The sequence below is a fragment of the Puma concolor genome, chromosome D4 (genome assembly GCF_028749965.1).
Source record: "Puma concolor isolate L17-30 chromosome D4, mPumCon1.1.hap2, whole genome shotgun sequence".
NCBI lineage: Eukaryota > Metazoa > Chordata > Mammalia > Carnivora > Felidae > Puma > Puma concolor.
In genome coordinates this window covers 75,096,628-75,122,133 of record NC_141679.1, presented here as the reverse complement: position 1 = coordinate 75,122,133, position 25,506 = coordinate 75,096,628, and the positions used below count along the sequence as shown (strand labels likewise).

General features: G+C 55.3%; 1 protein-coding gene across 4 annotated transcripts in view; it reads left to right on the top strand.

The window, feature by feature from the left end:
• AKNA (AT-hook transcription factor) overlaps positions 1-24,514 on the top strand; it is a 55,626-nt gene extending 31,112 nt beyond the window's left edge. For all 4 annotated transcript variants that reach the window (XM_086683814.1, XM_086683813.1, XM_086683816.1 and 1 more), the window contains exons 7-22: positions 159-218; positions 2,274-2,401; positions 2,880-3,087; positions 5,117-5,271; positions 5,365-5,559; positions 6,392-6,641; positions 7,636-7,742; positions 8,419-8,630; positions 10,584-10,746; positions 13,731-13,907; positions 14,728-14,843; positions 15,490-15,636; positions 16,854-16,949; positions 18,311-18,427; positions 18,713-18,911; positions 23,384-24,514. In XM_086683814.1, the coding sequence (XP_086539940.1) occupies positions 159-218; positions 2,274-2,401; positions 2,880-3,087; positions 5,117-5,271; positions 5,365-5,559; positions 6,392-6,641; positions 7,636-7,742; positions 8,419-8,630; positions 10,584-10,746; positions 13,731-13,907; positions 14,728-14,843; positions 15,490-15,636; positions 16,854-16,949; positions 18,311-18,427; positions 18,713-18,911; positions 23,384-23,648 (2,595 nt within the window). In that variant the 3' untranslated portion in view covers positions 23,649-24,514. The remainder of the gene's footprint in view (positions 1-158; positions 219-2,273; positions 2,402-2,879; positions 3,088-5,116; positions 5,272-5,364; positions 5,560-6,391; positions 6,642-7,635; positions 7,743-8,418; positions 8,631-10,583; positions 10,747-13,730; positions 13,908-14,727; positions 14,844-15,489; positions 15,637-16,853; positions 16,950-18,310; positions 18,428-18,712; positions 18,912-23,383) is intronic.
• The last annotated feature ends 992 nt before the right edge of the window (positions 24,515-25,506 follow it).

Here is a 25,506-nt window from a genome sequence, read left to right as displayed (position 1 = left end):
GCATCCGCCTTTCCGTGCTTGGCAGGAAACCCACATCCTGAGGCGGGACCCAGTTTCTGGTGCCAAAGCGCGAATGTGGCTAAGCGTGGGGGCTGCAGGCCTCACCTTCCAGGGTCCCGATTAACTAGAGCGGGTTTCCTTCCCCTCCCGATGTCCAGGTGGAATCCTTCGCAGGGCTGATGCAGGCAGGACGGCTGACGCCCCAGGACCAACTCAAGGTACCGTCTACTTTGGGAGATGCCCTTGGAGCTTCCAGACACCTGCTCTGGCCCCCAAAGTGGAGTCTCTGAAGCCCCGTCCGCCGCAACACAGGCCAGAGAATCTCAGACACACCGTCTCCTTTCACAGCAGGCAGCCCCTGCTTAGCTTGCCGTGACAAGGATCAGTATATCACAGTATTAGCACTGATTAAGCAGTGGTGGTGGTGCGCCAGAGGCACTGTGGCACGCCTTCGATGCACATGATTGCGTTTTATCATAGAACGCCAGTAAGGTGGTTACAGTCATCGCCCGCATTTAACTGGAATGGAGCGGGGGAAGCCGAGACAGGCGACTTGAAGGCCACGCGGCTGGTAGGCAGCGGAGCCCAGACCCAGGTCTGTCTGATACCCGAGTCCGCGGTGGTAATCCCTGGTCTGCACCGCCTCCCACCCATCTGGCTCCCTCTCAGCCACCAGAAGAGACTTGCCCTTTCAAAAATTTTCTTGTCTTGTAAAAGTGATTGCCCAGTATCTGAAAACCAAGGGGAAAAGGGGAGGGGAGCCCTAATCTAACCATTATGGGCTTATTTCCTCTTGGATTTTGGTATTTCTGGACAACTATAGTCGTATATAAAATCGAGATTTCTGCTGCATCAGCAGGACCCCGGGAAAGGAGCAGGTAGAGCTCTGAAAGCTGGAAGCGTGGGGTCAATGAAGGGGCTGTTAGCGGGGCCGTGGGCAGCGTCAGGGGATGCGACAAGGAACAAGGGCAGCCTGGGGACCGGCAGCTGCCCACAGCTCTTCCCTGCCAGGTCTCTCTCCTCCCGCCCTTTGACCTCTTACAGATGCCTCCCACTAGGCAAGACCCCCCTGGGAAGCCAGCAGGTGTGGAGCCCAGCTGATGCTGGAGGCACAGAGCAGGGTGGGGAGGGGGGCTGAAGAGGGGTGGAGAGGGGCAAATACAACACACCTGGTTTGTAAAAAATGCTATATTTTTACTACGTCATTAACTGTGTTACTAATTACTATGTTACCATATAGACATCATCCATTTTCCAATTGCAACATATGTGATGTTGCATTGTTGTGTTGTGATGTGTTGTATTATCTCACTGAGTGCATGAGCGAGGACCTTGAAAAACAAAACGCTTCTTTTTCTTCCCCTCTGTCGTACTTCCCCCACATCTAGGAGGTCAAGAGCTGTTGGAAGATCAAGCCTGCCCGGGGACTAGATTCTAGGTTGTCCTTGAACTCAGTCTGCTGTCAGCATAGAATGAATGGGATGGGGATGATCACAAGCCAGGGGAAATGATCCTTCTGAGTTCCTGAGTTTTAACCATCTGTTAGCTGTCACCACCTTTGCTGTGGACGCCTAACATCACTGTTAGGCCCACGAGCTCTGGAGCTGGAGGACCCGGGTTCAAATCCTGCTTACAACTTGCTCCCTCACTGTGTGACCTTCACCAACTTAAATAACCCTCTGTGCCTCGGTTTCTCCTCTTTAAGTGAAGGTGATAAACTACCCCTGTCCTTAGGACTATGTTGGAAATTCAGTGACTAATGCCAACTGCTTTAGCGTAGAACCTCAGTGCTCAGTAAATTTTAGCTGTTGTTAGCAGCAGTGTGGTAGTGATGGTCATCTATCATGACAGTCCATAAGCGCTTGGGAAAAGAGTGACTACTGTTCCCAGATCCACAGTTTGGAAAATAAGAATGAGGATCCGTGGTCGCTCAAGTACTGGGCCCACAGGGGGACGTAGTGATGGCGTATTTGGCCTGCAAACGTCATGGAACATTGGGGTACGTGTAGGTCTATCCAGGAAACACTAGTGCTCTCTGGAGCCCGTGCCGAGGCTCTAAGCCATGCCTCGGCCTTGCCAGTCTGATGGCAGAGAGCTAGACGGGGGCAGGCAGGTTTTAGGGAGTCTTAACCCCAGCCTTCTAGGGACTTAGGGGCCCAGAGGATGGGTCTCCTGCCCCACCCCCACCGTGAGCTCCCTCATCCACTGTATCTGCAAGGACAGAGCCCACGGGGGCTGCACACTCAGGTCCTCCTGGCCTGGTCTGGTTTCAGGGCTTCCAGCGGCTAAAGGCCACCCACGCGGCCCTGGAGGAGGAGTACCTGAAGGCCTGCAGGGAGCAACAGCTGGCCCAGCAGCTGGCCGGCCCCCAGGGGACACCTGGCAAATTTGATCCTGGCAGGTACGTGCTGGGGAGGGAGGCCTCTGGTTCCCTTAGTCACCAGGAAGGGCACACTTTGTCCTCATAATTCATGTGCTACAGGAACAGGGAGAAATCCTACCCCAATTAGCAGCATATCCAGATGCGGGTACACCTGAAAGCTGAAGTGTGTGTCCTTTTGGACTCATTGCCATGAGACGTGACCTTGGAGATGAGACCTGAAACTGCTCATCAGAGAGCAGAGAAGTGAGGCCAGAGGGGAAGGGATTTACTCAAGGCCCCACAGCCTGTTGGTCGCAGAGGGGGGCTCAGGCGGAGGCCACCTGTTCCCAGTGGAGTCCCCTTTCACCTTGTTTTTTCGAGTTCTCCACATAATCCAAACTGGGACATTAACTGGACCATCCATGGGCATTCTCTGGAATTTCCGCTCAGAAGCACGGCCTCCCAGACCTGCCTGCTGTGGTTGCTGTAACAGGTCCGGGTGCTGATGTCTCCCCAGGGTGCTAGAGGAGGAGATATTCCAGCTGGGTATTCGCCTGGAAGAGCTGAAGGACCACATGGACCACACCCAGCCTGAGCCTGAGCGAGCCGGGTCAGACTCCACCCCAGACAGCCCCCCAGCCACGCCTTCTCCATGCCAGCCAGTGCACCTGCCTTCTCCTTCAGGACAAGCCCCCACACCCGCCACCCAGACCCTCTGCCCTCAGGTACCTCTTTGCCCAGCCATACTGGACCTTTCCTTCCTTCTCTTCTTCATTAATCGACTTCTTCACTGCATACTTGTGAAGTATGCACCATGTGCCAGCACCCGAGACACGTGGTGGGAATTCAGTGGGAAACCGACCAACGAAAATAGGTAGGGGGTGCCTGGGTGGCTCAGCTGGTCAAGCATCCGACTCTTGATTTCGGCTCAGGTCATGATCTCATGGTTCGTGAAATTGGGCCCCATGTTGGGTTCATGGGATCAAGCCCTATGTCGGGCTCTGCACTGACAGTGTGGAACCTGCTTGGAATTCTCTCTCTCTCTCTCTCTCTCTCTCTCTCTCTCTCTCTCTCTCCAAATAAATAAATAAACTTAAAAAAAAGTAGGTGGTTTTAATACTCATGGAGTTGCTTGTCTTGCTGAACTCATTCTATTTTGCTCAGGGCTCTGAAGGAGAATTATGGGGCTCTAGGAGAGTAACAGGGCAACATGACTGAGTTTAGAGGCCCCGAGAAACTTTCCTTGAGTAAGAAATGTTTTAATGAGATCTGAGTGGGAATTACTACACGCAGAAGAGCAGAAGCCATGCACCAGGGGAAACAGCCGGTGCAAAGGCCCTGTGGTTAGAATATGGAAGGTGAGGGGGCAATTGTCAGAGCTGTGGCTGGAGGGGAAGGCGGGGGCTCCATGATGTAGGGGCTTGTGGGTCACATCAAGGGTTTGGCCTTAAACTCTTCTGGGTTTTCAGCAGGGGGTATTAAAAGAGGATCGGCAGGGGCGCCTGGGTGGCGCAGTCGGTTAAGCGTCCGACTTCAGCCAGGTCACGATCTCGCGGTCCGTGAGTTCGAGCCCCGCGTCGGGCTCTGGGCTGATGGCTCAGAGCCTGGAGCCTGTTTCCGATTCTGTGTCTCCCTCTCTCTCTGCCCCTCCCCTGTTCATGCTCTGTCTCTCTGTCCCAAAAATAAATAAACGTTGAAAAAAAAAATTTAAAAAAAAAAATTATAAAAAGAGGATCGGCAGGTAGGTGGGAGAAGGGAAGGGCAGATAGAGAGATGTGCGTGGACCTGAGACAGGTGTAGAAGGCACATTTGCCTGGCCTTGCAGTGGTGGTGAGAGGAAGGGGAATGGGGGTGGCCTCCAGCGTCCTGCTTGTAGCACTAGATGGAGTTGGGGACTGTGCACAGGTCAGGAGACCCTAGACAAGGGCCTTGCACAGAAAGGACTTTGTAGAAGTCTCTCTAGCCCAAATCACAGCCCCAAGAGAGATGATCATGGTTTGCTCTGCATAATTGAGCAGAGTGAGTGGATAGCGGTCACATAGCAGCCACACAGGTGACAGTAGTGGGGTCTTCTGTGCCTTGCTCCCTGTGCTGTGAAGGCATGTCTATTAGGGACTGGAGCAGGAGAAAGGGCCAGCATGGTAGGTGAGGCGGGGGCTGACGGAGGGCTGGGCGCTGGTAAGATAGCCATGACGATGGAGGTCTTGGTGGCCCAGTGATGTAGGGGAAACTCTCACACTGTGGAAAGCCCCTCCAGGTGCTACCTCACGCGCTCACGGGTGCAAACCCAAGTGCGTCATCTTGAGGGGCTCCCGTGCTCCCACAATGAAGGTGTTTTGGGGGCTGGGTGTCCATACCCAGCAGGAGCAGGTGAGGAGAGGTGCCTCTGGCAGGAAATCTGGCTTCAAGTCTCTGCTCTGCCCCTCGCTTCTGTTGTAAGTCTGGGCAAGTCATCTGAGCCTCGGTTTCCTGTCTGTAAAATGGGTTGTAAAAGCCGTAGGTACTGGAGGGACTATTGTGCAGTCGTGCCTGTTCAGCGTCTGGCATATGGCAGATGTTCCGTTCATGGCAGCCAGTATTGAAGGTCGCGCGATCCAGTCCCTGCATTCTGCACGTGCAGGAAAGGGTGATAGAGTCAGTGAGTCTATCCTGTTAAGTCTTCAGTGCCCCACATGAGCCTGGTGAAAGGTAGGTCCCTAGGAAGTGGTGTTTGGCTACCTGCTGAATCTCTGCCCCTCCGCCTTTCTGGCCCAGCCTCACGCCACCAGCATCGGCCCCTGCCCATCGCATGTGAACATGGAGCTGAGCACCGCCAGCAGTGAGACGGAGGACAGGCCGCTGGGCCTCCTGGCCCCACCCAGGCATAAGGAGCTGCCGGTGGAGCAGGATTTCCACGGCCTCCTGGAGCGGTGAGTAGCAGGGGTGAGGCCGGGGTGTCCGGCCCAGTGACTGGATCTTGGCTGGCCCTGCCGGGCAGAGTCATGCTCCTCTGTGTTCCTCAGGTACCTCAGCGTGAAGACCGTCCCAGAAGCCATGAAGCCGGAGGAGGGCGAGGACGAGGATGAGGACGAGGACGGGCAAGGCCATTCGGTAGAAGTTGACGGACCAGCTCCACCTCCAAGAAAATCAGAGGCCACCGGGATGCCCGTAAGGCAGCTCCCAGCACCGGCTGAAAGAAGTCACAGGACCCCCCTCAAGTATGTCACTGAGCCTCCCCTACCTGTCCCCAGACCAGCTCTGAAACCACAGGGGTGGTGATTATCCTACTGAGCTCGACGGCTCGTTACAGCTTAGAAGTGGCTTTCCTGGCCTGTGACCCAGGTCTCTCCCCAGTGTGGACTATACACCGTGGATAGCACCGGAAGGGATTTGGGGTGGGGCGGGACATGGTTTTTGGCAGGCCAGATGCAGCGTGAGATAACGTCACTGTCCTCTTCAGCCTCAGACCTTCCAAGTCCCTCCAGGAGAAAGTTCCCATGCCATTATGTCTTCACTGCCTCTCCTGATCGTCCTTTAAAAAGAACAAGAACAAGCGAGCAGACCTCAGGCCCAGAGCCTTTAGCAGACAAGAGGATCTGCCTAGAATGTAACAATAGTGTGTTCTTGGGTCTTGTGTCTATTTCCAAAGTTAGTTTCTATTTGTAACACAGAATACTGACTGCTCTTCCATTTATAATGATGACATGAGCCTTTTGAGTAGATTGAAGTTAATGAAATGGCTGAAATGGGGAAGATAGTGTGCAGATTCCTGACGCCTGGGAAATGATAGCTCGTTTGTTTCCGCACTATTTCCGCTGTAGTGCGTTGGGTAGGTTTTGCGGGCCCTCCCCATTTTATATAGGAGAAAAGTGAAGTTCAGAGAGGGGAGGAATCTTGCCCGAGGCCACACAGCTCAACGGTGACAAAACACTGGGTGGGCAGCCAGGGGTGTCTGACCCCAGAGCTTGCGCCCAGACTGCTTGGCTCCCAGGACAGGGCTGCCCAGCCCATGCCAGGGCTCAGACCTGCTTTGCCCCTCCCCGCTGCCAGGGAGACTGTGGAGCAGATGGTGTCTGTAAAGCCAGCAGGCTTCCATGCATCCGTGGCCAGAGATGGCTACCTCCAGGACCTGGACAAAGTCGAGGCAGCTCCTCCTCCGGGCCCCAGCAGACCACCTCACCCTCGGGGCACCAAGCCTTTGGCATCCCACCAGAGCAGTCTGACCAGCTTAGAGGGAAGCGGCCTCTCTGAGCACCTTCCACAGAAGTCTCTGCGCCAAGCTGGTGGGCCCCACCTAGAGGTAAGCATCTGTGCATGGGGCGTGGATCTCCTGGGGATTTCTGCCCCCGGGCCTTTGCTCACACCCTTCCAGAATGCCTGCTGTTCCCAATCGCTACCAGGCACAATTCTGCCCCAACATTCAGGGCTTATGCCTGGTGCTGCCTCTCTGCTGTAGCTCCCTGTACCCCTGCCCCCCTGCCAGGACCTCTTGTCCTCTGAAAGCTTATGGCCCATTGTCTGTATTTGTTTGAGCCTGCTTAGCACAGATGGGGGGATAGTCCTTGATTCCATGGCCTGTTTGTGACATTAGAGTAGCAATTTTTAAACTATTGCAGGAGTCACAGATCACTATGGCAATGTGACTTATGCAATGGAGCCTCCCCTAGAATAATGCATATATGTGCATGTGGACACACACACACACACACACACACACACACACACCTGTAGTCCTGATGAGCCTGTAGTAAGCAATCTGCACTAGACCACGAACTCATTGAGGGCAGGCACCTGGGTCTCCTGTTTGTGTTCTTTGCACCTTTCATTAGACCCAGTGTTGAGGAGGTGTGCACATTTGATGAATTTTATCTTCCTGATTCATTGGGCCCGGGCTTTTCTGCTGTCAGACAGGACCATGGCATTCCAGGCCCAAGCTGGAAGACATGTGGAAAATGTGAATCCCATCCCCACAGTGAGACGGCTTTCTCCCTCTCCTCCCCTCCTTCCTCAGCTCCGGAAATCTGCTACAGTGTCTGTCTCCAGGGCCTCCCCAACTCCTCAGGGAAGCAGGACTTGTTCAGGGTCCTCCCGGGACATGGAGAGTCCCTGCTGTTGGCCTGGTGCTGGTCCCGAGTGCCTGAGGACTCTCACACCGCAGGCCTGGCCGCCAGGAGCTGGGCCAGCCTCCAGGCCTGTGAGCTTCTGGAATGTGAGGTCCAGGCCAGGATCGGGAAGACCTTCCCAGTGTGCCTTAGGCACACTCCTCAGACTTAAAGGGACACTGCCTCTTTCAGGAGCCCTGGATGGCATCCCCCGAGACAGACAGTGGTTTCGTGGGCTCAGAAACCAGTAGAGTGTCGCCCCTCACCCAAACGCCAGAGCACCGGTTCTCCCACATCAGGTACTCCGGGACCCCGCCTTCCCCATCGGCTTTGTGTGCAGAGGGGTAACCTGGGAATAAGTGCCGTGAGCCTAGAACAGGGGCTGATGACCTGGGCATTCTCAGAGCCCTCCCCTCATCCCCCACTCAACCAACCAGCGACAGACTGGGGAATAAGTATCTGTTGAGCAAATCAATGACTGAATGGTAAATGAAGATCTACAGAGTGGGTAGCGGGAGGGGAACAGAAGACAAGGGTAAAGGGCAATCAGGGCGACTCCCTGAGAAGAGACTGGGCTAGAACCCCAAAGCAAGGGTGGAGGAGGGCACTCGGGGAGGGGTGGAGTAATGAGCCACCATGTAGAGCAACAGCCTCCAAAGCTGGGTGCAGTCCCCCCCGCCTGCCACCTCCAGGAGGCCTGCCTGGCTCCCTGTGGCTACATGGGAAGAAAGGATTAGAAATTCCATTTCTCTGTATATTTTCTAAAAATTAAATTGAGCTTTATAATTTTGCCCCTGCGGGTAGGCAGGTGGACGGCTCGATACACAAATGCACGTGTAACGGGGGCACATCCTCAGAAACACCGTACTGCCCCGGGTGCCAAGTCCCAGAGGTCAGGAGCTCATTGGCTTAGAACGTGGAGGGGCTCAGAGGCCCGGGCGATCTCAACATGTCTCTCCCGCCATGGTCCCTCAGCACTGCAGGAACATTGGCCCAGCCCTTCACTGCATCTGAGCCCCGGGACGCAGTTTCCCATCCCCAGACCAGGGGTCCTCCAGTCCCCAGAAGATCCGTGGAGCCCAGCACACCCAGGAGCAGAGCCCAGAGGCGACCCTCCGGCCGGGACAGTCCTCTGCAGCAGAGGGCACCCAGTTTCCGCCGGGAGCGGGCACTGGTGGCCGAGATGGGTGAGTGGGTGTATCTCTGTTGGCCAGAACCTGGGAGTAGCCGGATGGCACCTATTGAAAAATCAAAGCAACGAAAACCTTGTGTTACATTACCCTTTTTTTTTTTCGTTTATTTATTTTTGAGACAGAGAGAGACAGAGCATGAATGGGGGAGGGTCAGAGAGAGAGGGAGACACAGAATCCGAAACAGGCTCCAGGCTCTGAGCTGTCAGCACAGAGCCCAATGCGGGGCTCGAACTCATGGACCGTGAGGTCATGACCTGAGCTGAAGTCGGACGCTTAACCGACTGAGCCACCCAGGCGCCCCTACATTACCTTTTAGGATACAAAATATCATGCGGGTTCACTGTGGGAAAATTTGCAACTACAGATAGGGTAGACAGAAGGGAAGAGAGAAAAAAATATGCCCGGAATCATCACTGCTACATTTTGGCATCAAACCTGTGAATTGTTTTCTATACCAATGTGTACGTGTTTATTCAGGTGCACTTAAAGCAAAAATGGGATCATATTATATGTGAGCACTTCATAACTCTTTTTCCCCCCCAAGCGCTGTCATGGACACTTTCCACGTCTATGCATTCTGTGATTTCAGTTTTTTACCTTTAAAAAAATGCATGTGAACTTTTCAGTGAAGTAAACATACAGGAAAGAACGTAAATTGATGGATTTTTCACAAAATGAACACAGACCAGAAACTCAGCACGATCAGGACCTCAGATGCTCCCCTAAGCTCCTTCCAGTCATTCCCACCCTCTCAAAGTGACCCCTGCACTGGCTTCTACACCTCAGATTGGCTTTGCCTCTTTCCAAGGCTTATCATTTAAAACTTGGAAAGTTAGTTATGGATTCACATGTTGTAGTGATATATAATCCAGGGAGATCCTATGTACCCTTCAGCCAGTTTCCCCCAATGAGAACATCCTGCAAAGCCATGGTGCAGATTAATGGCATGTCGTCCCTTAATGGACACCTCACGTCCACTGCCTTCTGAACTCCTGATGGTCTCTCAGGTGGCCGCCATTGCCCTGATTTTGTCATTCCAAGAACATTCTATAAATGGGATCATATGTATGCACTTGGAATTGGCTTCTTCACTCCCTGTATCTCTGGAAATTCGTCTGGGTTGTTCCCTGTATTGACAGTCTGTTCCTTTCTGTATTATTGAGTAGGGTTCCAAGGGCACCTTGTTTTTTTTTTTTATTGTTTTTAACGTTTATTTATTTTTGAGACAGAGAGAGACAGAGCATGAACAGGGGAGGGGCAGAGAGAGAGGGAGACAAAGAATCTGAAACGGGCTCCAGGCTCTGAGCTGTCGGCACAGAGCCCGACACGGGGCTCGAACTCACGGACCGTGAGATCATTACCTGAGCTGAAGTCGGACGCTTAACCGACTGAGCCACCCAGGCGCCCCTCGGGGGCACCTTGTTTTTAACGTGTGGGCCAGGTCAGTGATTTTTAACCCGTGGCCACCCATCCCTTTGAAAGGCTAAAGTTTTGAACACTCTCCCCAGGAAAATGCACAGAGGCAAAGCCGTGACGATAATCTTAGCGGGAGGTGGGGGGCTCTGGAGCCAGTCCCAGAACGTGGTGATGCGCGGCCGAGGCTGGGCGGGGTGGGGGGGGTGGTGTCCATGTGAAGGGGCAATGAGCTCTTCACAGGGGGAGGTGCCTGCAGACTCAGACGCAGTGCTGAAATGGTGGATGGGGGGCGGGGGGGGGGATGGGAATCTGGGTAGGAACAGCTCTGCAGGCCCAGCTTTGCACGGCCAAGCTCCCAGCAAGAACCACATCTTCTGGTTCTGAGGTCAGTGGGCCAGTGACCTCTTTGAGAACTTCATTTATGACCTCAGCTGGCACTGCCTCTGTGCCCGTATGCTTCTGCTCCCGGACATGCACACTGCAGGGATCCTCTCCAGGCGAACTCACCTTGGTCTCTCTCTGCCTCCTTAGCGGTGCCTGGCTCAGAGTTGGAGGGGCGACAGCCGATTTCTGAGCAGCTCGCCCGTAGCACGACAATCTGCCCACCCCCGACCTCGGCTTCTGCAGCTGCCACTCTGTCCCATGGACCGGCAGAGAGCACCCGCACCCTCCTCCTCACCAGGACAGGGCGAGAGTAAGTCGGGCCATCACAGAGACGGGAGAGCGATGCCCGAGGGAGGCGGGGGCTAGCTCAGCCATCGCATCCAGTGGTGGCTGTGCTGGGGCCCGATGGACCCCGGTGGCCTGTTTCTGGGCTCAGGGCCACTCCATGGGGCCTCACGGATGTGGACTTTGAGGACACCTGTCCAGCCAGTGGGCAACGACCGGGAGGCTCACCTTTTTGGTGCTGAGACCTCACTCCCCACCCCCAGCATTTCTCTCCCAAGACAGGTCTGTGCTTCCCAGGGATATATTTTCAGCAGTGGATGCTTTCAATGTATGAACAGTTGCTCTGCTAAGAAAGTTGTTCCTTGCTTGGTTGAACAGAAATGGGAAAGTAGCCCGTGAGCCCTCTTCCCTCTCCTTTGAGTTGCTTTTGGCCAGTAATCAATCACATGCCTTTGTCGGGTTGGGGTGTCTGTCCCCACGTGCACAGGGAAGGCTGCTTTGCAGGAATGCATCAGGGGCCTCCTGGCCTGTGCCATCACGGGACTGTCGCTATGTGCAAAGGCGGGTCCGGGGCTGGTACTCAGCTTCCAGGCCTGACTTAGTGTATGTACTCCTGCTGTCTCCGGTGACACCAGCATAGGAATTCCAGGCTTACTTGTCGATGATATGTGAGGTCCTGGTAACACAATAGCGGACAAGGCCGTCCTTGGCCTGGTTAGGCTCACCGTCTTGTAGGATGAATGAAGAAGCCGATGGTCACACTCCCCAGTAGGAGTACAGTGGTGGCAGAGGCTCCAAGGACTGTGGGAACACAGAGAAGGGACATCTGGCCCAGTGAGAAGCTTCAGGGAGGGCTTCTGGGAGGAAGTGGTATCTCAGCTGAGACCTGAAGGAAGAGAGACGGAACAGTGTTCCCAGCAGGGGAAACAGCAGGTGCAAAGGCCTGAGAGAGCTCCCGTCACCTTTGCAGGGCCAAAGGTTCGTTTCAGCTGGATCCCGAGGTGTGAATGTGGCGGTGGGGTTGAGCAGTGGAGAGGTAGACCAGGAGACACAGGGTTCAAGGTCTTGGAGGGCCTCGAACACCATAGTTAGACATCTGGATGCTGGCTCTGCTCAGAGAAATGATTCACTGAAGATTTGCAAATGCATACAGACACAGCTGAGGGCGGATGAAGGGGAGTTTAAACGGGAGTGCTGAGGTCGGGTTCACATTTTAGAAAGAGCTCTCTGGCCACTAGCAGGGTGAGAACAAGGTGAGGCGGGAAGATTGCCAGGAGGGCTGCCTCACCCAGGACAGACAGGATGGGGCCAGTCGGAGGGAAGGGGGGTACATTGGAGAAGAGACTCACAGGACCTGGGTCTGGGCATTGGGCCCACAGGACCCGGGAGCTGGTTAACTTTTGGGGGGTGTTCAGGGAGGGAGAAGGGTCTCGAATGACTCAGACTTCTGGCCGGCCAGCCAGTTGGACGCTGATACAGAGATGGGGAACTCGGGAGGGGAAACGTTTGCGGGAAAAGATGGGCTTTTTGAGTGCCAGCTGGCCCTCAGCCACTAAAAACTTAAGTCAGGAAGACTGAGATCCTGATGGAAGCAGAGAGGACAAGAGACACCCAAGTGGGTTTTCCAAGTCTCAGGCCCTCACTCGGCCGCCTTCGGCCTGGGACACGGAGGCGGTGTTGCCTCCCAGTTGTGCACGCGGGGGTTAACTGGTGACGCGAGCTCCCACCGTCCTGCCAACAGCATGCTCACGCTTTGCCTTGGAGACCCTAACAAACGTCTCCCGGGGGGGGGTTGCCAGGAGACCCGGCTGCCCTGGACGCACACGGTGCCGGGGCGTAACCAGAGAGGTCTCCGCTCCCTCTGGCACACTCTGAGAGCTGGATGTGGCATCTGGAGACACTCACCCACAAGTCCGGGCCACCAAGCAAGAAGTTACCCTGAGGGGAGCCCCGCCCAGGAGTAGATGAAGAGCCTGCACCAGCCTGGGCCATGCCGAGCCCAGACTCTGATGCCCCATGTGTAGGGGGTTCATGTATGGGGTTGTCGGGGTTGTGGGGGAGGATCGTTGCTGTAATGCCAGCGACACGATGCCGTGATGCTTCAGAATGAGACTCTGGACATTCAGGGGCTGGTTGGAGAGCAATGCAGACAGGACTTACTCCATAGAAGCTGGGGGCTCATTGAGATACCTCGCCTGTAAGAGGCTGGGCTGTATTTGGGGGCTCCCCAGGGATGACAAGCAGCCTTGCAGATAGGGCCCTGCCCTTGGAGCCTGCTCATAGGCGGTGATAGGAAGCACCGTGATGTCCCCTTGTCCTCTCTGCTCGCGCACACCTTCACTCTGCCCCCTCTTGGGGCTTGAGTCCAGTTCAGGAACATTCCGTGAGCATCTATGAGGTGTGAGGTTCTCAGGGATTGTGAGGGGGGGAGGCCTGCCCACTGTCTGGTTGGGGAGACAGACAGACAAGCATCTTCTGCTACCGCAGACAGACAGGGCTTGGACCACGTAGAAAATGTTTAGGGGGAGCCAGGAAGGATGGGCTGAATAATAAGGGAGGGGAAGAAACCAGACCTGGACTGTCAGTTTACCATTTCTAGAGACAGAGGTAGAAGAAGGGGGGGGGGCAGCCCAAGGGGGTCAGAATTCAGATTCTAAAGTGGACCTTCAGCTCGTGCCCTTTTTATTCTGCGTCTTCCACTCCACCTTGACAGTGAGTCCCCGGTGTTCAGAACAGCTACTCAGAGACCCTGCCTGTTAGGCGAGATAACCCTCGAAGTTGTGCTTTGCGCACCCAACGTGCAGGGGCACGAGCTCAGAGGTGTCAAGATGGGCAGCAAGAAAAGTGGACACACAAGGAAGTTCCAGAATCCGCGGGCAGCAGAGTTGGGCCCGTCCCTGGCGCAAAGGGACGAGACCTGGGCATCCAGGCGGCGCTGTGCGTGCGGGTGGCTGGGGCTCCGCACCTTGCACATCCGCTCTTTGTTTCTGTCCCCTCCCCCCACCCCAGCCAGGCCATCCGAGAGCTACAAGAGGAGGTGTCTCTGCTCCGCCTGCGGCTGGAGGACAGCCTGCATCAGCCACCCCAGGGCAGCCTGGTGTGCCCGGCCTCCACCTTCAACCGCCCCGCCCGGGCCCGGGCCCGGCCAACGGATTCCTCAGCCACCTGGGGCTCCCACTATGGCAGGTGGGTGACCCCAAAACGCCTGCCCTTGTGCCCCAGTGGCGTGGCAGACTTGGCTGCCCCTGGGTCTCTCCAGATGTGTGAACTCACACCCCTCTCCAACTCTTACACCTTTTTCCTATGTAACATTTGATGCATAAGATAATATCTACTGCATAACCTGAACTCATCACCCAAGTGAAGAGCTAAATATTTCCAGGATGTCCGCCCGCTCACCCCTTAGCGATTCACTGAGCATGACTTCTAAAATCAGCTGGGGGGGGCGCCTGGGTGGCGCAGTCGGTTAAGCGTCCGACTTCAGCCAGGTCACGATCTCGCGGTCCGTGAGTTCGAGCCCCGCGTCGGGCTCTGGGCTGATGGCTCGGAGCCTGGAGCCTGTTTCCGATTCTGTGTCTCCCTCTCTCTCTGCCCCTCCCCCGTTCATGCTCTGTCTCTCTCTGTCCCAAAAATAAACGTTGAAAAAAAAATAAATAAATAAATTTAAAAAAATTAAAAAAATAAAATAAAATCAGCTGGGTGTTTCCAAGTGTTTCTATGGGAGGGCACCGAGGTTCAGGTTTTTACGGACATCGTCTCACTAATCCTTCCCATAACCCTCTGAGGTAATTGCTGTCATTATCCCCACTTGACAGATGGGGAAACTGAGGGTCAGAGAGGCTCAGAGCCGCTTTCTGGGGGTCTGACTCCCAGAGTCTTTGGTTTTGACTTTCCTGCTTTCCTCCTCTGCTATAAGCCTTTCCCTGGGTTGGCTTTCTTGCTGACCATCTTTAAGGGCTGCATCAAACCTCCTCCAGCGACATCATCTGTCTCTCCTCTTTGCTAGCAAATCCACAGAGAGACTGTCTGGTGAGCCTGCAGGTGCAGAGCAAGCTGACCCCGCAGGAAGGCGGCGAGCCAGGTCTTCCTCGGTGCCTCGGGAGGTGCCCCAGCTGTCCCTGAGTAAGTGACCACCTGCCCGCCCTGACTGCTGGAGCCTGCAGATTTCTGGGCGGGTTAGCTCAGTGGCCAGGGACCAGCGCCACAGCCTGGGAAGAAACTTGGAGGAGGTTTTGTGCGTCCATTTTGGCGCGGCAGGGCCCTGAAGACCGCTTCCGGTGTCGGCCACTGTATGTCACACGCCTACGACATGCCAGGGTTTCTGTCAGGGCGTCGTGTGTATCTGACGTCAGTCTTCACCGCAAGGTGGGTCACATTTACCCACACTCCGCAGGTATAGACACCAAAGCCCGAAAGTGCAGGAGAATCGCCTGGAGGAGGAGGAGAAGGGTTCAGCCCACCTCACCCCTTCCCAGCCAGGTGACCTTGGCCAGGTTGTTTACCTGCTCTGTGTGGTTAGAGGGACAGCTAATTGTGCAGCAATAATAGGACCGGCCTCCTGGGATGGCCGCGAGGGTGCGCGTACCGCGGACGCGGCCGGTCTAGACCAGCGCTTAGCATGAGGTCAGGTTTCCACCCACGTGTGTCGGCTGATATTACCAAGGATTAAAAGCCACGCTCTGCCCCAGAGCCTGAACTTCTCATCCGCCCACTCCCTGAGCCATGTGGGCCCCCCACCCCCTTTGACGCTCCTCTTTTTCCACCTCAGGTTCCGGATCCGAGCCCACCTCCCCCCAGCTGTTCTCTGAGAAGAGCCGGACCTCTGAGGACAGTGCGCAGGCAGCTCGGGATGGAATGAAAAGAGCGGGCGGCACCAAGAGGCCAGACAGGGTCACCTTCCGGGGCCAGTACACAGGTGGGCCAGGGGGTGGCCCAGCCCCCAGGGAGGACTGCTCTGTCATGATGCCTTCCCCATTTCACCATGGGCTGTTGACGTCATTTTCGCCGAATTCCGTGATACGGGAGGCACCAGGGCGTACCGCCTCTCTGAACCTTGGCGTGTTCGTTCGTTCATCCAGCAGTTTCTGATGCCTCCCCTGCGTGAGAGCCCACACTTGGTTCTGGGGAAGGCCCGTTAGCCGGTCAGTCATAAAGAGGTTTATGAAACACCCGCTGTTTGCAGAGTGGGTGCCAAATCCGTTACCCTTGGCCTACCCTCAGCTCTGATCCTCCAGGGTGCCGCAGGGTCCCGTGAACTAGGCACCCAGCACACAGTAGGCCTTCAGATGACACATAGTAGGATTTCAGGGTGCTTCGCATTAAAACAGATGCGGCTATGGCTCCAACTTTCATGAATCTGACCACATAGCAGACAGTAACAAGCAGTTATAGTAAGCGTGTAAATTATACTAAGTAAGTTATAGACGTGGCTCTCATCCCTACCACCCTGGGAGGGAGGGCAGTTAACCTCGGATCCGTATGGCTGAGTGCAGGAGACAAGGCGAGAAATGAGAGATGCGTGTCTACCCCAATGGAGCAGATAGAGCCGAGCAGTTAGACGTGGGAGTGGCCTCCGGTCCGTGGAGGGGTGGGGGCGCGGCCCAAGGCAACACACACAGAATAGGAAGTGGAACCCCTGCGTGGCACAGGGGAGAAAAAAGATAAGCAGTCAGGCAACATTCTTAACGTCCCATTTGAGACTCCGGGAAGGACAAAGCGGGAGAGGACAGGTCTAGGTGAAGACCCGAGCATCTGTCCACCTTTCTGATAACCTTGAACACGTTACACCTGCCAGGTGCCGGCAGGGCACCTCATGGACACGGCCCCGCTCAGTCCTTCCAATAAGCCTATGAAGTCCGTGTGTGACTGTCCCCATCTCACAGCCTCTCGGAGCACGGGGAGAACACAGCCGACCCTATGCCCAGGCCATTCCAGTCCCACCCAGCAAGCGGGGATCTGGAGGAGTGGTGTCTTTGTCATTGCTCATCATGCTTCCTGGCGGCCTGCCTGCCGGTCTAAATGAGCTTGGGTTTGTTGATTGCTTCTGGATGTCAGCAAGAGGAGACAGGTAGTCCCCAATCCTCCCCAGTTCTCCAAACATGCACAGAGCTGACTGTCTGGTTTCTTCCCTAGGCCAGGAGTACCACGTTCCCACCCCCAAGACTGTCCCAAGAGGCGGTGGCACGATCTCCTGTCCCCACTGCCGACCTGCTAGGACCCAGGACTCAGGTGAGGGGTGGTACCTGGAGAGGTGGTCAGTGCACAGAGGCTGCGGCTTGTCCCTGTAGGAGAGGGTGCAGGACGTGGGCCTGCCTGAGCTCAGTGGCGGGTCAAGGTACGACAAGGGAGGGTTTGGGGGCACTTCTCAGCCCTCCCAGGGGGTCCTGCTTTCACACCTATTGCGCCAGGTACTGCTGCCTGAAGCCATCCTTGACTATGACATGGGTTAACATTGGGCATGGCTTAAGTTCCTGATAAGAGGGGTGGGGCCAGGTGGTGATGATTATGTCCCATCTCCCCTCCATCTGCCTTCCCCTCTGCCTCCTTCCACCACACCCAACAGGGAAGAGTCGTGGGGACAGCAGTGGCCAGAGAATATGGATACTGGGTTCTAGTCCCAGTTTTGCTACTGACTTGCTGTGTGATCTTAGGCAAGTTCCTTGACTTCTCTGAGCCTCAGACTTGACAACTGTAATGAAAGGATTGGGGATGGTCCCTAAAGCCCTTTCAAGCAATGATGATGATAACAACGGAGCTGTCATTGATTAAGCCCCCACTATAAACAGCGCATCATGCTAAGGGTTTTACAAACATGAATCTTCACAACCCTATGAAATGGGTTTTGCCCATTTTATTATTACGCCTATTTTACAGGTGAGGAAACTGAGGCTCATAGAGGTTAAATAACTTGCCCAAGAGCACACAGCTCACTAGTGGTAGAGCCAGGATTTGAACCCAGGACTTTGTGGCTCTTCACCATTATGTTTGTGGCTCCAGAACCCTGGCTCTTCACCATTATGTTTCTTTGCCTTTGCTCAAGTCTCAACAGCCATCTCTATTTGTTCATTCATTCATTCATTCATTCAGCACCTGCCCATACTGGGCCCTGGGCCCTGTCCCCAAGGAGCTCGCAGCTAAGCAATGACGAAACAGTGATCTGAGCGCAGGGTGGGGCTGGGGAGCCTATAACTCAGCCAGGGGGGGTGAGAGGACTTCCAGGTGAGGTGTTGAGGATGTGCGTGGGAAGAGGACCAGGTTGTCCACTCCTCTCCTGCTCCCTTAGGCCTCTACTGACCCCCTGGTGCCTGAGGGGCCATCGTGGGCCATTCCCACATGGAGAATGGGCCTCAGTGTGGAGGAATGAATATAGGCTCAGGGGCTGCATTCGGGAGAGCCCGGGCTTGGGCTCAGACAGAGCACCGCCGATTTCCTACTCTGACACTTTGGCATATCATTCAACCTTTTGGAGCCTCAGTTTTCCAGTCTGTAAAATGGGGGAGTGATGGCTTGTTGGCGGAGGTCTGCTTGGGGGCTCCAGGCCCGTTGATCCAGACGTAATCCTCTCCTGACCCCTCTTCCTCCTCTTGTAGGTGGTACTGTCACCAGGGACCCACTGGGACCGGTTCCCACTGATACCCTGCGATGTCCCCTGTGTGGTCAAGTCGGGACGCCCCCAAAGACGGATGGCCCAGACTCAGCCACCTCTGGTAGGGACAGACGCTCACTCTCTTCTCCCAGCCAGACACCCAGCTCTCCTTTTTGGGAGTTCGGGGGCCCCAGGGGGTGTTTAGCTCGGGCGGCTGCTCTCCCAGTCTGGGGCAGAGCAAACCAGGCAGAGGATTTGTTTCCTGAAGCGAGGCACTGCCAGCATGGCCAGCCCAGTGTCCAGCTCTAACAGGGCAGAGGTGGGTGGCCCCCTGTTCTGCCTGTTCTAGAGCTTCCCAGGCAATCAGACTGACCTCTCTGGCGCACCCCCCCCCCCCCCCTTGCAGGGACAGAAAGCGCCGCCCCAAGGAGGAATGCACACTCACGCTCAGCCTCCAGCCCCCCACGACGGAGCAAGCAGGCAGGGTCGCCGGCCCGGCCGCTCCCTGGACTGTGGTATCTGCCTGCCGTGCCCCCAGCACCGGCCCCTCCCGCCTTTGCCTACGTCTCCTCGGTGCCCATCGTGCCTTACCCGTCGGCCGCTGTGTAAGAACCTCCCTTTCCCACCTTCCCAGCCTCTGTTTGACTCGCTTCCCAATTCGCGTTCACATCTGTCTCCGGCTGCTGAGAACCTGGGCGTCGCTCACTCCTGTGTTTCGCCCCAGTGTATAACGTGCAGAACAAGCAGAACACTCGTGCAGTCACTCAACAAACCCTGAATGCTCCCTGCACACCAGGGAGAGTGCTTGGCCTGGGCGGGGACGGGGTGCCCAGCAGTGGAGCCTGACAGAGGGCCCTGCCCCCTAGGAGCTCACAGGGAAAGCTCATGGGAGTCTAGCTCTAGAACCCTAACCTTTCCCATTTCCTGTGGGTCTTTCCAGCAAGTAAGTAATGCACACCTACTGCTTGTCAATAGCCTTTATTTTTTTTAGGTTTATTTACTCATTTTGAGGGGGCTTCAGGGAGGAGCAGAGAGAGAAGGAGAGAGAGAATTGCGGGGCTCGAACTCGCAAATTGGGAGATCAGGACCCGAGCCAAAATTCAGAGTTGGATGTTCAACCGCCTGAGCCACCCAGGTGCCCCATGCTTTACTTTTCAGAACAGTTTTAGATGCAGAGAGAAATGGAGCAGACAGTAAAGAGAGTTCTCATATAACCGCCCCCCCCCCCCACACACACACACAGTTTCCCCTGTCACTAACATCTTACTTGAACATGATGCTTTTGCACAGTTAGTGAACCAATATGAATACATTATTATTAACTGAAGTCCATACATTATTTGGGTGTCTTCAGTTTTTTTATAGGTTTATTTTTATGTTTGAGAGGGAGCGCAGGTGGGGAAGGGGCAGAGGGGGACAGAGGATCTAAAGCAGGTTCCATGCTGACAGCAACAAGCCCGATGTGAGGCTCAAACTCGTGAACCATGAGACCATGATCTGGGCCAAAGTCAGTCACTCAGTTGACTGAGCCACCCAAGTGCCCCATGGGTTTCTTCAGTGTTTACCTGAAGGTCTTTTTCTGGCCTGGGATCCCGTCCAGAATGCCACATACATTCAGTCGTCATGTGTCCTTAGGCCCCTCTTGGCTCTTGGCTGTGCTCGTTTCTCAGACTTGCCTTGTTTCTATTTGGATATGGCCTCTGCCAAGAGAGAAAATACACGCCAGTTGAGGCAGAAGTGGTTCCGCGTTTAGAGTCCAAGCTCTGCTAGATCTCCATCAGCCACCTAGTGGCGCCGTGGCCTTGGTAAAGCTACTTCCTCTCTGAGCCTCCATTTTCCCATCTGTTAAATGGGGTAGTAGTCTCGACCACGTACAGTTGGTTGTGTGAGGGTGAAGTGAGGCACGTGGCCAGACGCACGTGAGACGTTTGTGGAATTTGTCGTGGGGGGCAGCGTTGTCATCACCGTGGGGAGTGCCACTGCACGGCACAGTCGTTGGCAAAGAAGAAAGATGCATAAAGGTGGCTTCCACAGGACAGGATTGTGCAGGGGGAGAAAAACCCTGGACGCTGAAATTAGGAGACTTGTCTTCTTGTCCTGACTGTCACTGGCTAGTTCCGTGCCTCAGTGCCCCTCCATATAAAATGAGTCGTGCGGGAGCCTCCTTCAGTGGCACGCCATCAGCATCCTGTGTCGTGCGCAGCAAGAGGCCAGGGTCGCTGTGGGGGCTGGAGCTCGGCGGGAGCAGAGGTGTAGGGTGCCGCCCAGCCCCCGTCCCCATAAGGACTCTGGCCTACGCGATGCTTTCTTGCCGCCCTCAGCTGACTCCAGGAGTATTCTGCTCCGTCGAGGCCATGCTGCATGCTCAGGCCTGCAGCAGGAGATGCCTGCCTATGCCCCGACTCACTGGGCAGGAGAGGTTTCGCCTGGAATCGGCTGGCCCAGGATGAAACTCTGGGTGCCTCTCCGCTTCGGAGGCTGTCCCATATCCTTCCAGACTCAGACCTGTGGGCAGACCTAACCAGGTGGCTGTGTCCAGGCCTGGACAGGTCATAGGGAAGGAGAAGAGCCCTGAGCTGTAGTGCCCGACAGACCTGGCCGGCGGTAGCCTACAACCTTAGCTGGGTCACTTTGCTCCTCTGTGCCTCAGTTCTTTCCTCTGTGAAATGGGTTGTGGTAAGGATTACATGAACTAATACACGGAAAGCCCACAATACATAGAAGTTGGCCAGGAAGCATAGCATTTCAAATGCTGCTAGAGTTTGGGCTGATGATGCCCTCAAGTTTCTCCATCTGCCATCAGCAGGGCTGAGCATGCTCAATGACAGGGTGCCCTTTAGAAAGTTTATGGGGCTGTGCTGCCACCTGCTGGCCGAGTGCCTTATAGCCCTGCGCCAAAGGCCAGGAAGGTTTTTTGGTTTTGTTTTGGGCCAAAACAAAGGTGGGGGACAGTTGCAGCTTCTGCCTTAGAGGGTGTTTGGGATGTGACTTTCAGGCCAAGCTAGCTGGTCATCAAATTATTAAACGGTAGGGGTGTGTGTAAACCCAGTAATTACACCTGATAGTCCCTGGGGGAAGGAATTGGATTCAAGAAGCCTATTGGTTCGGTTCAGATGATATGTCCTGGCATCTACTGGGTGCTAATTAGCTCTGGGTGTGAGTCCAGCACCGCCCCTTCCAACACTCTCTGAGCTGATGTGTACAGAAGCAGAGTGGCCAGGCAGCGTCCAGAGCTTTCGACCTGAATTTTCCTATCACATCTCTCCCGGGAGGTAGCTAAAGGTGGCTCTTTTAGGTGGGGGAACAGAGCCCCTGAAAGGGGAATCCACACGGAATGGCTGGGATTTGGGGGCAGGCTTCCTGCCTCACCTAGCTTCTCTGAACTTCTCTTTGCTCGTCTGTAACATAAGCATAGCGGTACCCACCGAACAAGTAAGATACGTGCTGGTCAAGAAAACGTGTATCTCCGAGCCCAGCACACGGTACCCAGCATGCAATGCCAGCTCGGGGCTAGGTGCCACTAGACGGTTTTCCAAAGTGGTGGTGCCATTTTACGTCCCCATCAGCAGCTTATGAGGCTTCTGATTTCTCCGCCTCCTGGCCAGCATCTGTCCTTTTGACTTGAGTCATCCAGTGGTGGCCAACTGCCTGACGTGGCATCTCACATGGTTTTTATTTGCGTTTCCCTGGTGGCTAATGACGCTGAGCATCTTTTCGTGTGCTTATTGTGCATCTGTGTGTCTTCTTCGGAGAGATATGTGTTCTGGTCCTAGCAGAGCCCTTTTCTCCTGCACGCTGTACGATAACGTGGGTCCGAAGAAGTGGAAAGTCAGGAAGGAGGCCAGAGTTTACAGTGTGTCAAGCAAGATGCCAGTGACAGACTCTGGCCAACTCCTCCTCTACTTGTCCCTGCTGCATTTGGGCAAAACCTTTCTCTGTCTCCCTGTCTCCTCCACACGCTTGATTCCACAACACAGGGGCCACCCCCTCTTCCCGCCTGTCGCCGGACTGGGGAGCCTGGCTGCGTGCTGCGCTCACTACCTGGAGAAATCCGTGCTCCATCACATGGCTCCCAGCACTTTACATGACGCCCCACGTTCCTGCAGGGCCAGGCTGGGAAGGACACGTTTCCACCTGCTCCCTGGATGAGTGGAACAAGACCCTCCGCCTCCTACAGAACCCTAATTATTATCACGTGTCTCTGCTGCTCCACGCTTGGCAAATGGGACCACACGTTACCTCTCTGATGAAGGGGGTTTGCTACAGAGCCTGCGGGTGATCCTAGTCTCCCCGGGATCTGGCTCTGAGATGAGAAGCCCCAAGAAGGCAGTGGGGTCCATGTTACTCATTCACCAGTGTAACCGCAGGGCTGGCACATACTGTAAGATCAATAAATATGAAGTGAATAGGTAGATCGAACTAACCATTTTTTTTTAAGTTTATTTTGAGAGAGAGCAAGAGAGAGAGCGAGTGTGAGTGGGGGAGGGGTAGAGAGAGAGGGAGAGAGAATCCCAAGCAGGCTCCACGCTGTCAGCACAGAGCCCGACGTCGGGCTCCATCCCACGACCGGGAGATCGAGACCTGAGCTGAGATCGAGAGTCGGTTGGTTGCTTAACTGACTGAGCCGCCCAGGCACCCCTGCACCATTTTTTTTTAAGTATTCATTTCTTTCTGAGAGAGAGAGAGAGAGAGATTGAGTGGGGGAGGGACAGAGAGAGAGGGAGACAGGATCCGAAGCGAGCTCTGTGCTGACAGCAGTGAGCCCGACGTGTGTCTCGAACTCACAAACTGTGAGGTCATGACTTGAGCCGAAGTTGGGACGCTTAACCGGCTGAGCCACCCGGGCGCCCCCTGAACCAACCATTTTCGAGACGCTGTTCCAGGTCGGGCACTCCCGTTTATCATCCTTCATCCCTCAAAGTAGGTGTTTATTATTCCCATTTGAGAGGTGAAGACTGAGACCCAGAGAGCAGGGGCCGTGGGCTCAGCTGGAGGGCCTGGCATGGGGTTGACTCCGAACCCGGTGCTCTGCCCGGCCCTGTCCGTGGTTAACGAATGCCGGGCCCTCTCTCCTCAGGTACTACGCGCCTCCGGGACCTACCTCAGCTTCCTCGCCCCAGCCAGCCGCCGCCGAGTGGCCCCCCTCTGCCTCCTCCCGGCCGGCGCGGGGGCACCGGCACTCCATCCAGCTGGACCTGGAGGACCTGGAGGAGCTCAACAAGGCCCTGAATCGAGCCGTCCAGGCTGCTGAGAGCATCCGCTGCACCACCAAGCACATGAGCCGCTCCCTGTCAGCCGACCTGCGCCAGGCCCGCAGCCTCAGGGGCTCCTGCCTCTTCTGACTTCACTCTGGAGACTCAGACACAGATGGGGGGCAGGTGGGCCGGCGGCCTGCTGCTGTCCCCCAGGGCGGGAGTCGGCTGGAGCCACTCCCGCGGGCCCCGGCGACCCCTCCCCAGAGGCCTCCTGGCCCTGGGGTGTTGGCCTGGGCATGAAGAGAAGGAACTCCGGGGGGACCGGCCCCTGAAGAAAGTGCTGAGACCGAGGCCACCTTCTGCCCAGGGGCAGCCTCGGGGAGTCTCCTGGTCCTGCACTGCCCGCCTCTGGCTAATAATATGTACTTTATATACAGATGGACAATTTTTTTTTTTTTTTTTTTTTTACTGTGTTTTCCTGGTCTTAGATCCAACCTACCAGGCCAGATGAGAAGGGATAGGGCCAGAGTCTCTGGTGCAAACCTGTCTCCTCACCGGTGACCAGCCCCTCCAGCGTAGGCGTTTCTGGGAAGGACACGGCTGTGCACTTTCCTCCTGGTGACTGGGGATCAGTAGGGCACTTTGACACCATCGAAACGTCAAGACGGCAGGCCCCCAGGATAACATGCATCCAGCTTCTCCGGAGAGGACTTTCCCGTGGGCCTGCTGGGAAGGGGACACCCCCAGGGAGGGCCCAGAAGCTGTCCACCTTGGTCCCTCTCTGTACCTCATCCCCCGAGCCCCAGCTCTGTCCCTGGGATCCCTGTGGAACTGGGCTAGTGGCCAAGCTGCCTGCCAGGCCCTGGTCTGCGGCCGGGAGGCCAGCCCGTCTCTGGCTCCCTACCTTGTAGCAGAGTGCGTACCTCAGCTTTTCTGGAATGTGTATGCATCAGTGATATTTGTATATTTGAGGCATTTAAAAATCTATTTTCGTTATTTGGGCAAATGAAGAAGGATGAATATTGATCTTTGAAAAAAAAAAAAAAAGAAAGGAAAAAAAAAACATTCCCGAAGCTGCCCACATCTGTGGTGTGTGTCGTCAACTTGTGGCTTCTTAACCCCAATTCTGTGGGTGGGGGATTTGATGACAAGCGGAGCCCTTCCCCAGGGGGCTTGTTGGGTGCAGTTTTCCAGACTCTGCCCACCTTCCTCTGGTGGCTGCTGTTTCTCCATACCTTCTCCCTGTGCCTGTCTCTGGACTCACCCTTCTGACTGGAGAGGCTGTCTGGCCAAGCCCCTTCAGAGACACACAGCTGGTGCCTAAAGCACAAGGCTAGACTCTCCTTCCAGTGCTCCTTTTAATAGCAAACAGCAACATCAGCCACCATATACTGAGCGCGCTAGATGCCAATTCTTTTTTTTTTTTAATGTTTATTTTTGAGAGACAGAGTACGAGTGGGGGAGGGGCAGGGAGCAAGGAAGACACAGAATGTGAAGCAGGCTCCAGGCTCTGAGCTGTCAGCACAGAGCCTGACGTGGGGCTTGAACCCACGAACTATGAGATCACGACCTGAGCCGAAGCCAGAAGCTTGACCGATTGAGCCGCCCAGGCACCCCAAGATACCGATGCTTGAGCTAAATATTCAGCACGGGGCACTCACGGTTCACACACCACCCCCACTATGTGCCTCCTCCGTTGATGAGACACTGAGGTCCCGGCGGGCTATCTGCCCAGCCTCGCAATGTCTGGCTCTAAAATCCGTTTTCTTTACTATTCTTTTCTTCCTAACCTCCATGAGATTTTCTCCCCAACGCCTGCCACGTCTTCCCGTGGCTTTCTCGTCAGCCCCCCTCACTTTCCACACGCTCCTCCCTGCCCACCAGGCCCCGTTTCTACTTCATTTTTCAGCTGACCCTTCTCAGTGCACTTGAAAATGGCAGCCGAGAAGGGAAGATTTCCTGTAGGTTCTGAGCCTCTGAGCCTACCCTGTCCTGGATGCCAAGA